A 13,251-nucleotide genomic window follows, 5' to 3' on the forward strand; every position below is an offset into this window, starting at 1 on the left:
CCAAGGGCTGTAGGGTGGGGCTCAAAGGAGTCAGTGTGCTAAAATTTCTTCATTTTCCTTGTTAAGAATCAAAGGTGCTAGTTTCAAATCCTTTTTAGTCTGAAATCTGTATGCTAGATATTGAGTAAGGTGGTTTTATTGTTTTTTGTCACTTTGAATAATATTTCTGTTCATGTTAAAAACAAAATCAACTCTCTGTATAAATATATCAGGTGACCGTTAAGGCCCATGGGCCTCTTGTTACAAAATGTGATGTTGAAAAGCAATTCTTAAACACTTGCAAGAAGTTAGCAATGCAATCTGGTAACCTTGACTAAAAATAGGAACTGCAGAATTTCCATGGCATATGATGTTTTGACCAGTCAACAAGCAGAATAGTCAATCAACAGGTAGTAAATGATAGACAGCAATATATGCAGACGACCAATTTTCGGAAGGAATTAAACTTCAAGGTTTAGTAGAGTGGCAGATTGAATTGAATCACTAATTAGGGAAGAAATTAAAACATATATATGAAAATACAAACTTTTTAACAAAGTACAGTATGGCTTCATTGAAGGCAGATCTACGGTGTTACAACTTCTAAAACAACTTCTACAATATATTGGATAAAGGAGAGGGTTTTGATGTTATTTGATTAGATTTGATAAAGTTTTTCATCAACAGCTTATGCATATCCTAGCAAAATATTTAAAATTGGGGAGGTTCTCTTCTTGGAAAGCTGAATTTTTACTAGGAAGAAAACAAAGAGTTGTGTAATGAAGGGCATACCACAACGGTTGTCTTTAGGGCCACTTTTATTTGTAATTGATATAAATGACATGCCTGATGTAATTATATAACATGTCCCAGAACGAATTCACTCCTTTTCACAGATGATACGAAAACAGTTAGGGCAGTCAGTAATGAGGAAGATTGTAAGACTTTACAACAGGATATATTTTCTCTCCAATACTGGTCAAAGTCTTGGCAACTCAATTTTCATCCAGACACAATATAGACACTTAAGAAAAATGCAGAAGTATTGGAATTTGATACCAGTGTCACAATAGACACTTAAGGAAAATGCAGAAGTATTGGAATTTGATACCAGTGTCACAATAGACACTTAAGGAATAAGGAAAATGCAGAAGTATTGGATTTTGTGAACTTTGAAAAAAATACTAGTGTCACCATAAACAATTAATTAGCATCATTAATTCCATAATTTTATTATGAGAGTTCAGCGAAATACAATGGATAATATGGAGTTTTAGGTTGCTATACATATCTTTATCTATGCCACACATCAAATATGCAAATCAGGCCTGTGTCCTCATCTCGAAAAACACATTGAAGCAATAGAAAATGTCCAATGTCAAGCTACAAGGCAGGTCCAAAAGACTAATCCTATAATACAGAGTGATTAGAGAAACTAAAAATACCAACACAGGCATATTGAAGAACCCGCAGAGTTCTACAAAATAATGTACAGGAAACATGACTGTGAAGTTACATCTAACATCTTTAAAATATTTACAAATCTAATTCAAGATTAAATATTAGAAAATTTTCGTTGAAACAGAGAATTGTTGATTCAAAACCAAGCATGGAAGTTATGTTTTAAAGAGTAAAATTTTGGAAAACTTTTTTGATAATTTATCTAGAATTGTTTTGGTTATAATTTGTACAGTATCATACAGTTTTACATACCTTTAGAGGATTTAGACCACCCGTGACAGTACTATTGTTTTAAAAAATCTATAAGGGTGCAGATACAACCAAGAAAAATATTTAAGGATCAAATGCGAACAGTTGCTTTATTATTTACTTTTTTAATTTCATAATGCAGTCATTATCACTATATGCCCAACAAAGTGAAATTTGTGTTAGAAACACTTCTCTCTGGAAAAAATGGAGCAAAAGATTTTCACACACTTTATCCCTTATTTGAGATACGGAATGAGGGAGATCTCCCTCATCGCAGGTTTCAGAGGTTGACACCTGTGGTGTTCACTCAAATTCATGTCTTTTTCCTGAGTCCACATGACATCCGTATCTGTTTCTAAAACTGTTCACTGCTAGTTCAGAGACAGAACTATTTGTTCTCAATTTAGTCCAAGAAATATTTAAGGAGTTGTATCGACCACTTTCCCGCAGACGGTTCGGACATTGTCCACAGTACTTGACCGTTCTCAAGTCCTATCACTCCTTGCCCCTGTGTGTTATAGCACAAAGTTTTGATGTACTGCCCCAAACCACTGATAAGCTCTATTGTATTCCTCTTCATGTCTGCCACAACTAGGTTTCCATTCCTGTCGTAGGATATCGATCCTGGACCAAACGTTTCTTCTGTAACTGCTGCTGAGGATTGAATTCCTTTTCCTTTATAATGGGACTTCACTTGCAGCTTTTTGTCAAGTATGATGATGTGCCCTTTCCAACCATCCTCATCAGAATCTTTTCCTTTTAATATTTCAGCAGTCAGTACTGCGATGTTGCTGGTAATTGGACACTGGGTTATTTCCCCTGGTGAAGCAATCCCAGACATCTCATGTGAACTGGAATGGAGAATAACGCCGTTCTCTGAGTAAATGGTTACTTTGTTTACAGTACCCAGTACAACAGACCCCTCCTTGGTCACACAGATACTGTACGGCTGGTCATTTGTTTTGAATTTGATGACTGGTTTCTTTGACGATGCGAAAACTTCACAGACAGTTTTTGCTTCTTTACAGCAAAACCAGATGTGTCCTGTTTTTGGTGATCTGCTGATGTCCCGAATTTTGTCTAGGTGTCTGACATCCTGTTGAGTTTGCCCCTTGGTATCAATAAGCTCAATCAAATTGCTTTCAAAGTTACAGACCCAAGCATGACTGTCTGGTGTAGGGCAAATTGTAGTGACGTGGTGTCCAAACTTGAATTTTGAACATGCTACTGGTTCTTTTAGCAGTTTGATTTTTATCACTTTTTCCTTGTGGAATCTGTCAGTAGAAAGTGTGCCAATAACCTCTCTCAGCTGCTCAAGTGTGTCTCTACATAGATGAAACTCTGGCCGGCATTGTGTAGGCAAATTTGGAATCTTTGAATCAAGTTTTTGGACATCCGATACCAAGTCATGCACAAGAAGTGCTGTTCCAGTTTGAAGTGTTTGTTTACACTCATTCAAAAGACTGTCCAAAGAGGCGTATCGTTGCTGAAGTTCGTTGATGTGATCTTTCAGTAAATTCTGGTTTAAGATTTCCATCTTGTCACAGATTTTGATATTTTCTGTGATCAAGTCATCAATTTCTTGTTTACACTTCTCTCCCTGTTCCTTAACTCTTGTTCGAAGTTGGCAAAAGTAAGGACTGTTTTCTGTCAACTCGTTGTGTGTGGACTGAATCTCCATTTTCAGTTGAGGTAGAGCATATTTTTCAGTGTTATTGATAAATTCTTGCAGCATACTGTTTTTCTGCCTTGTTACACTGGAGAGTTCCACAAGTTCATGGGATTTGTGTGTCGTTATGCTGCATGTAGCACAAATAAGTTCTTCGTCACAGTCAATACAAACAAAGATGATCTCGTTTTGTTTGTGATTCGGACATTTAGAACTTCCTTTCACCCTTACAGGTAGTTGCTCTCCACGCTGAGCAGGCTGCCGCCCTGTAGCCATGGTGATTAGCTCAAGTCTAGGCAAAGTTGATAGTTGTTGTTAAAAATTATTGACAAACATATCTCAGCAATACTAGGCAAACGAGATCCAACGCCCGTATCCAAATCTTCCAAATGTTCTGGTTGTCTTCCACGGATGGATTCCTAAAGGAATACACGTGTCCACCACAAAAAGTAATGAAAACTCAGGTAGAAATGACTAGACATCCTCCGACGGATTAATCATCACTATTTATTATAGTTTACGGTTTACTGTCTTCAGCATTGATGATATCCAGTACACAAATAGTTAAGTTTCTTTCATTTCATTGATTCAGATGAGCTTTGCGCTTTCTTGTATCATGACAACATGAGTAGCTTTTTTGAAATTAATACCGATTTGGATCAAGTCGTGATGGCAGCACATGTATAAACAACATACGTTTGTAATGAAGTTAGAAGGTAGTGGTCATCTTCACATTATAATGATAAAATTTGCAACACCTGTATATCGGCAAGGCTGACCTTACACAGATAAATTAACAGAAATCCGTAATAATTCTTCACCAGTAGTTGTTATTTTGGCAAGTGTTCAGATTAACATTTTTTTCCTTGCACAAAGTATGCAGCCCTTTCGTAGCTGGAAACGTTTAGCTCTCAAAGGTTTTACCTTTAAAATCATGATTTGCTGATCTTAACAAGTTGTTCCTTATTTTGGTAAGAATGTCTCAATTCATCTAAGATACATCCAGTATAGTCAATTTATACACAGCATATTCAGCATTAGTCACAGCCGGTATCTGGTGCAAATATTGTGGTTGAAGTGTCAGTAAAATGCCGACGTTTATAGCTAACAATAAATTCTTGAAGATAACGTCACACGATTGTAACTGCACAGGACTGGTATTCAAAAGGTTTTTGACGGTCTATCTTATCACCCTGATTACCAGTGTTTGTATAGTTTTACAGTTCTCGTATACAGTATGTGCAGCTATTTTCAACCAGGAAGTAGGTTACATACCAGTATCATGTTACATAATGACGGGCTTTAGATAAAGAATTCAGAGGGGAAAAAAATTGTTACCTGTACTGTAGGATTGCATTATAACAATTCACGGGTTATATAAGACCGAACCATTTGAATATAAGCAAAAATTAGAATATATGACAGTGGGTATAAATATTGTACAAAAAGGGCCACGAAAACATTAGGAATGGGTTCTTTTGAATGACTTTAAGTCAAGACACTGATATTTTGCCTGTAGCTTTATTTTAGTCTACTTTTAAGGTTACAATTGTGAGATTAATACCAGGTGGTAGATCCAGGCCCATTGTATCTGTTGTTCTGTTTATGTAAAACAGAAGAAAGACAGTGTTACTTAGTGAAATAGAGGTTAATATGTATACCCAACAAAAACAGAGTAATGGCCCTTTGTTAATTTTTTTACACCAAAACTTGTCCAAAGCATAACTTTCTCACTGTTTTACCTACATTTCCAAAACTTGTGATACTTGTGTGTCCTGGGAAGGCAGGTCTCATTCTGAAATACGGTCTTATACATCTCTTTATACAGTGTTATGGCCATTTGTTCAATTTTGAAACACGAGTTTTTGAATATTGGGAAATTGAGGCAGTGACTATACAGATCTTCTTCATAAGGCTCAGACATCCATGATATAATTCAACTTTCTCAGAGTATATTATTTTCTTGTTACATTGCAATAATTTGGTACAGTTTAATACAATATGAAATATATATTGTTAGCAAATTCTAAAATTACAAAAGAACTTATTCACAGTTAGTTTAGATACAATAGTATTTGTCATTATTAAAAACAGTAATATTTGTTCACAGTGCAGACATGGTAATATTTGTTCACAGTTAAGATATAGTTGTATTTGTTCAAAGTTCAGACAAGGAGACATTTGATCACAGTTCAGACATGGTAATATTTATTCACAGTTAGTTCAGATATAGTGGTATTTGTTCACAGTTCAGACACATTAGTATTTGTTCATAGTTAGTTCAGACACAGTAATATTTGTTCACAGTTCAGACACATTAGTATTTGTTCACAGTTAGTTCAGACACAGTAGTATTTATTCACAGTTCAGACAGAGTAGTATTTATTCACAGTTCAGACACAGTAGTATTTATTCACAGTTCAGACAGAGTAGTATTTATTCACAGTTCAGACACAGTAGTATTTATTCACAGTTCAGAGGAAGAGTAATATTTGTTCACAGTTCAGGCAGAGTAGTATTTGTTTACAGTTCAGAGGAAGAGTAATATTTCTTCACAGTTCAGAGGAAGAGTAATATTTCTTCACAGTTCAGGCAGAGTAGTATTTAAGGAGTTGTATCTCCCACTTCCCTGTAGAGGGTTTGGACGTTGTCCACAGTACTTGACCATTCTCAAGTCCTATCACTCCTTGCCCCTGTGTGTTATAGCACAAAGTTTTGATGTACTGCCCCAAACCACTGATAAGCTCTATTGTATTCCTCTTCATGTCTGCCACAAGTAGATTTCCATTCCTGTCGTAGGATATTGATCGAGGACAAAATAGTTCTTCTGTTGGAGTTTCTGAGGATTGAATTCCTTTTCCTTTATAATGGGTCTTCACTTGCAGCTTTCTGTCATAGATAATAACATTTCCTTTCCAAGCATCCTCACCAGAATCTTTTCTTTTCAATATTTCTGCACTCAGTACCGCAATGTTGCTGGTAATTGGACATTGGGTTATCTCCCCTGATGAAGCAATCCCAGACATGTCGTGTGAGCTGGAATGGAGAATAACGCCGTTCTCTGAGTAAATGGTTACTTTGTTTTCCATACCCAATACAACTGACTCCTCCTTGGTCACACAGATACTGTACGGCTGGTCATTTGTTTTGAACTTGATGACTGGTTTCTTTGATGATGCGGAAACTTCACAGACAGTTTTTGCTTCTTTACAGCAAAACCAGATGTGTCCTGTTTTTGGTGATCTGCTGATGTCCCGAATTTTGTCTAGGTGTCTGACATCCTGTTGAGTTTGCCCCTTGGTATCAATAAGCTCAATCAAATTGCTTTCAATGTTGCTGATCCAAGCATGACTTTCTGTTGTTGGGCAGATCCTGCTGATGTGATGCCGAAATTTGAATTTGGAACAGGCTACTGGTTCTTTTAGCAGTTTGATTTTTATCACTTTTTCCTTGTGGAATCTTTCGGTAGAAAGTGTGCCAACAACCTTTTTCAAAAAGTCAAGTTTATCTTTACATGGCTGAAAGTCAGGCCTGCGTTGTGTAGGCAAATTTGGAATCTTTGAGTCAAGTTTTTGGACATCCGATACTAAGTCATGCACAAGAACTGCTGTTCCAGTTTGAAGTGTTTGTTTACACTCATTCAAAAGACAGTCCAAAGTGGCATACTGTTGCTGCAGTTGGTTGATGTGATCTTTCAGTAAATTCTGGTTTATAATTTCCATCTTGTCACAGATTTTGATATTTTCCGTGATCAAGTCATCAATTTCTTGTTTACACTTCTCTCCCTGTTGCTTAACTCCTGTGCGAAGTTGGCAAAAGTAAGCACCATTTTCTGTCAACTCGTTGTGAGTGGACTGAATCTCTATTTTCAGTTGAGGTAGAGCATATTTTTCTGTGTCATTGACAAATTCTTGCAGCATACTGTTTTTCTGCCTCGTTACACTGGAGAGTTCCACAAATTCATGGGATTTGTGTGCCAGGACACAGCAAGTGGCGCAAATAAGTTCTTCGTCACAGTCAATACAAACAAAGATGATCTCATTTTGTTTGTGATTCGGACATTTAGAACTACCTTTCACCCTTATAGGTAATTGTTCTCCTCGCTGAGCAGGCAGCTGCCCTGTAGCCATGATGATTAGCTCAAGTCTTTGCAAAGTTGATTGTTGTTGTTAAAAATTATTGACAAACATATCTCAGCAATACTAGGCAAACGAGATCCAACGTCCGTATCCAACTCTTCCAAATGTTCTGGTTGTCTTCCACGGATGGATTCCTAATGGAATACACGTGTCCACCACAAAAAGTAATGAAAATTCAGTTAGAAATGACTAGACATCCTCCGACGGATTAATCATCACCATTTTTTTTATAGTTATATGGTTTACCGTTCTCAGTATTGATGATGCCCAGTACACAAATAGTTAAATTTCTTTCACTTCATTGATTCAAATGAGCTTTGCGCTTTCTGGTATCATGAGTAGCCATTTTGAAATTAATATGAATTTGGATCTAGTCGAGATGGCAGCACATGTACAAATAACATATGTTGTAATCAGGTTAGAAGGATAGTGGTCATCTTCACATTATAATGATAAAAATTGCAACGCCTGTATATCGACAAGGCTGGCGTCACAGAGATAAATTAACTGAAATCCGAAATAATTCTTCACCAGTAGTTGTTATTTTGGCAAGTGTTCAGATTTCCATTTTTTAACTCGTACAAAGCATGCAGCCATTTTGTAGGTGGAAATGTTTAGCTCTCAAAATTCGCTGATCCTAACAAGCTGTTTCTTTTTTGTATGAATGTCTCCATTCAGCTAAGATACATCCAGTATAGTCAATTTATGCAATGCATATGCAGCATTAGTCATAGGCAGAATTTCTGGAGCAAATATTGTGGTTGAAGTGTCAGTTAAATGCCGAAGTTCATAGCAAACAAACAATAACTTTTTTAAGATAACGTCACGCGATTGTAACTGCACAGGACTGGTATTCAAAAGGTTTTTGACGGTCTATCTTATCACCCTGATTACCAGTGTTTGTATAGTTTTACAGTTTTCATATACAGAATGTGCAGCTATTTTCAACCAGGAAGTAGGTTACATACCAGTATCATGTTACATAATGACGGGCTTTAGATAAAGAATTCAAGTGAAATAAAAACATTCTGTTACCTGTACTGTAAGATTGCATTATAACAATTTACAGGTTAATAAGCGTAGGAGTCAATCGCAACAAGCTCAGGATAAGTTGAATCTTATTTATTGGGTATGTCTACCGGTTTCGCCCGAACAGTGGGCTGCTTCAGGACGATTTGATAACAAAATATGTCCCCTGAAGTACTAAAATTCTGGGCACATTTATATTGTGTATAGTGACGTAATACAGGTAACGTCACATGATATCTATTTATAACGTTCTAGAAAGTTCCATCACGGTTATTATTAGTAGATGAGCATTCTAGTCTATAGTATCAATACCTGAAATACGATCAATGTACATACAATTCATTGACTATTTTAAATATATATGTGTATAAATGTGTATATATAGTTAGACATAAGTACAAGTTTCTTTTAACCCTAAATATTATTAAACTGAGTTATAATGTTCAAGTTCATCCTGACAAACAGTGGATGTGGATAGAGACTTATATCCCAAAGTCTTGTAGTCTCTCATTGCGTAGTCTTCTTCTGATGTATTTGGCATGGATGCCGTGTATTCACTCTCTGATAATTCTAGGTCAGCCTTGAGTAACTCTATAGTTTCATCTAGTACCGGCCTGAATTGTTTGCAAGGTACGGTGGTCCCACTGTAGTTATCCCATGTCCTGGTTTCACTCTGAATTTCACCTGATCTAATTGTGTTTTCGTAAGCGCCTCAAATGGGCGTTTAATGTCCGGTTTGGTTGCCTGTACTCTGGTGCGGTCTTCAAACTTCTCCGGTTCCACGTGGTATCCCGGGTGTTTGTCCTTGAGGTGTTTCTTGTACGTTTCCTCTCTCCCATAAGTGCGTTTGCAGAGTTTGCATTTATACCATGTTTGTATGAGACCATGTGCTATGTCCGCATGTCTCCGTAAATTCCTGAGATTAATGTACGTCTTCCCGCATCTGATACACGGTAGACTCAGTTTTTTGCCTGTAGTATTACGTTTGCAGCGGGTTGTCTGTTTTGTGTTGGCCATCAAGCTATAATGTTAAGACCTTCTGGTCGAGTTGTACGTAGCATGCGAATCCAACTCTCTTCTGTTCTGAGACGACGGTTGGTATCCGTGACGTCTTTAACAATACCCGTAACTATGACGTTATGTATGTTATGATCGGGAGACGTGAAATGTCCCGCCACCGGTTTGTCCGGGTGTTTGTGAATGATACAATATAAATGATTGCGAATGCGTGTATTAATCGTCGTCGATGTTTGTCCAACATACTGCATTCCGCATCTGTTACATGATATTAAGTACACGGCATTCACACTTTGGCATGTGATGTGCCCTGTATTTTGTATTCTATTTTATTAGTGTGACTGTAGAAGCTGTTCGTAGGTTTCATGTGTACGCAGATCATGCAGTTCTTGTCGCAGGGTCCACTGCCCGGCTGGGCAGAGTCACGACAGATATCGCTTCTTACTAATATATTCCTAATGGACTTCGGTTTTGTACAGGCGACAAACATTTTGTATTCTAATAGACCCCTGGTTCCGGGCCCCTGTCCTAATATGTGTTGGTATTTTTTGAGAAATTGTCCGATAGGTGGGTTCAGTGGGTTATGTTTAATGACGAAAGGTATAACCTTGCATTCACTCTCCTTCCATTCTAGGTTTAGTAGTTCTTCTCTGGACTTGGTACGTGCATTGTTAATGGCTTTTGTTAATAAGTTTAAAGGATATCCTCTTTTCAAGAACCTCTCTATGAGATTGGCGCATTCATGTTCATAGTGTATTGGGTCACTGCATATTTTTTTAATGCGTAATGCTTGCGAATACGGGATGCTATTTTTTTAATGTAGTGGGTGGCAACTTTGGTAGTGTAGATATAGAAACGCGTTAGTCGGTTTACTGTACAACTTACTGCCGAGAGTGCCGTCCGGTAGTAAGTAGATGGTTGTATCTAGGAAGTTAGCCTTCGTGTTGCTGATATCGAAGGTGAACTTGATCGTTGGGTGGTAAGAGTTCATGGCTTCACAGAAGGAGGTGAGTTCCTCTCTTGTATGTGTCCATATAAAGAAAATATCATCTATATATCTCAACCAGACCAATGGTATTTTTGCTTGTGTAGATACAAATCTGGTTTCTATATAGTCCATGAAAATAATTGCATAATTAGGTGCCATTTTCGTGCCCATGGCGGTGCCTAGTTTCTGTAAATAATAGTCTCTGTTGAACCTAAAACAGTTGTTCGTTAATATAAGTGCGATCATCCTGAGAACGATCCACGTGCTGGGTTTCGCATCTTGGCCTCTCTTATCTAATGCCAACTTGGCGGCCCTAATACCTTCTGTGTGTGGAATAGATGTGTACAGAGCAGACACGTCCGCTGTACATAATATGCTATTGGTCGGTATTTTACCCATTTGTTTTATTTTCGGAAGGAAATCGGTGCTATCCTTCAAATATGACTCAATGTTAACAACTAAGGGTTTGAGGTGGTAGTCCGCAAATTCTGATATTTTTTCCGTGCAGCTGCCTGTTTGAGATACTATAGGTCTTCCGGGATTTCCCGCTTTATGTATTTTAGGGAGCGTGTAAAAAATTGGAGTGCGGGGGTTTTTTGGAGTAAGATATTTGATCTCCGTGTCCGTTAACAGTTCTCTGTCTGATAAGAACTTCAGAAAGCCTATTATTTTCTTCGAAATTTGTGTGTTAAGATCTGATTTAACCTTCTCATAATGAGTGTTATTGTGTAATTGTCTATGTGCCTCAGTTATGTAATCAACTTACAGGTTATATACGACCGAATCATTTGAATATAAGCAAAAATCAGAATATATGACAGTGGGTATAAATATTGTACCAAAAGGGCCACGAAAACAGAAATTTTGAATATTTTATTTTTGTTGACAGTATAATAGTGCATGTTGTTGGCTCACCTTGCCTGTGAGCTTGTGTGATGGTGCAATGTCCATCATCCAGTCAAATAAATGGCCTTGACCAACTTTCATGGGTTGAAGATATAACACCACAGCACTGGTATTCGATAGGTTATTGATGTGGACTGATCCCTTATCACACAGATTTATTACCTACCTATGATAGAGGTGTTCATGCTTACCTGCTGTGTGTGCACCTGCTTTAGTGCAAAACGTAAGGGTGTGGTCTGGGGAAAGTATGAGTAAAACCAATAAAAATCAATTGGTAAAGAAGGTATTTTGGATGGTTGTGTGATAGAAATATATAACAAGGTCATGAATATAACCGAACAATAACATCAATGTTAACATTATAAATATTGTATAAAAGGAAAATAAATAAATATGTTGCATCTAAATTACTGTCATTAATGGCGCTATTTGTTGTATTTCATTTTGGGGTGGCTGTTATTGGGTTGGATTCAGACTCTGCTCCTTACTGTAGAGTTCAGCCGAAGGAATGGTACCAAGTGGAAGGAATACACAAACCCGAATACAAATTTTCAAAACACAAATTTATATACAAAAAAAACCCAAAGAATTAAGTGCTACAGAAACCAAATTCCCCTAAGATTTCATCTCTCCCCAAAGCCAGATAAAAAATCACCATACTGACTGCTGTGACTACTGAGGTATTTCAATAATTAGGGTATGACTAGAGAATTACATTTCAATATAAAGGATCAAAATAACCCATTCAATAGCTTATTAAGTATTGTCCATACCACAAGCATATAATAGTGACTCAAAACTATTCTATCATCCTCTCCAATTCACTCTAAGAATAACATGATCCAAGAAATTACAATGAATGTTCTTTCAAATAAACGGTTCTAGTTCACAATTCCAATACACAGTTCAAATATTAAGTTTTGTTCATAATGTTAAATTTTGGAAGCCACTGGATCCTTTACCACTTCACACAAATGAGAGAGTACCGGCGCGTGAGCCCCAGGTGTATCGCCGTCCATGTTGATGTTCTGCTCGAGCCGTAGAGGGATGGTCTGTGTGGTCAGCTATAGACGACGTACACTCAGATGTCCAGATAAAGTTCAGGTCGTTCGCCCTATAATGTACGTTGAACTGGTACTGCCTGGGCTCAAGCCACGCCCAGCTGTCCTGGTTATGTCCCCATCCTGGTGTCTACCCCATCACTCGTTCACCACGGAGCCTGTCAGACCAAAACTATGTGTTTACTATCTTGATACACTTTTGTTAACATTTTACATAGGGGTTCCGGTTGACACCTGAAGTGAAAGCTACCTACGTGACCTTTGTATTTACACTTCAGATAGAAAAATACAAAATATTGCCAAATTACTCGCTGACAGCTGAATAGTACTAACTATACTCTTCTTCTGCTAACATTTTATAAACAATTTAACGTATTACTTATGCTGTACAACATTTTAAAGTTTGCTTAATACTGTAACCGGTTCCAATGCGATGGCCAATAAATACTACTCAACACCGGCGTTAGGGTTAACTTATGTAGTTTATTACGGGTAACCCTGATAAATTGGCCAAGCACATAATAGGTGCCTACCACAATACAGTAACCAGCCCAAGTCTCACTTCACTTACAAGAAAAATTAGCGAATTGCTACTATAAACAGATTTGACAGTCAAATATACTTAATCACTCATGGTTATTGTGACAAAATACAACTTGTATTCACTTTTCCATGGCCAAAACAAGCCCTAAACAGCAATACATCGACATTTTCTCCCACTCGACAACATGCCAGTTTTCTCCTCTGCCCCGA

General features: G+C 37.4%; 3 protein-coding genes across 3 annotated transcripts in view; 1 reads left to right on the forward strand and 2 right to left on the reverse strand.

Annotated features, from left to right (window-relative positions):
• The window catches only part of LOC110462650 (protein virilizer homolog), a 49,814-nt gene that overhangs the window by 20,639 nt on the left and 15,924 nt on the right, over positions 1 to 13,251 (forward strand). The window lies entirely within an intron of this gene.
• On the reverse strand, positions 1,206 to 8,420 carry LOC110462640. The gene is made up of 2 exons (XM_021516698.1): positions 7,520 to 8,420; positions 1,206 to 3,643 (listed from the first exon to the last, which is right to left on the reverse strand). The coding sequence occupies exon 2, from the start codon at positions 3,632 to 3,634 to the stop codon at positions 2,093 to 2,095; it is 1,542 nt and encodes a 513-aa protein (XP_021372373.1). The 5' UTR covers positions 3,635 to 3,643; positions 7,520 to 8,420; the 3' UTR covers positions 1,206 to 2,092.
• LOC110462639 lies at positions 4,856 to 7,526 on the reverse strand. Its single transcript, XM_021516697.1, has one exon. It carries the CDS (start codon positions 7,486 to 7,488, stop codon positions 5,947 to 5,949), a length of 1,542 nt encoding a protein of 513 aa, XP_021372372.1. The 5' UTR covers positions 7,489 to 7,526; the 3' UTR covers positions 4,856 to 5,946.

The sequence above is a fragment of the Mizuhopecten yessoensis genome, unplaced genomic scaffold (genome assembly GCF_002113885.1).
Source record: "Mizuhopecten yessoensis strain PY_sf001 unplaced genomic scaffold, ASM211388v2 scaffold10819, whole genome shotgun sequence".
NCBI classification, from domain to species: domain Eukaryota; kingdom Metazoa; phylum Mollusca; class Bivalvia; order Pectinida; family Pectinidae; genus Mizuhopecten; species Mizuhopecten yessoensis.

Bases quoted from the DNA above. Each gene is read 5' to 3' on its own strand.
- LOC110462639 (XM_021516697.1), bottom strand. From the start codon at position 7,488: ATGGCTACAGGGCAGCTGCCTGCTCAGCGAGGAGAACAATTACCTATA.
- LOC110462640 (XM_021516698.1), bottom strand. From the start codon at position 3,634: ATGGCTACAGGGCGGCAGCCTGCTCAGCGTGGAGAGCAACTACCTGTA.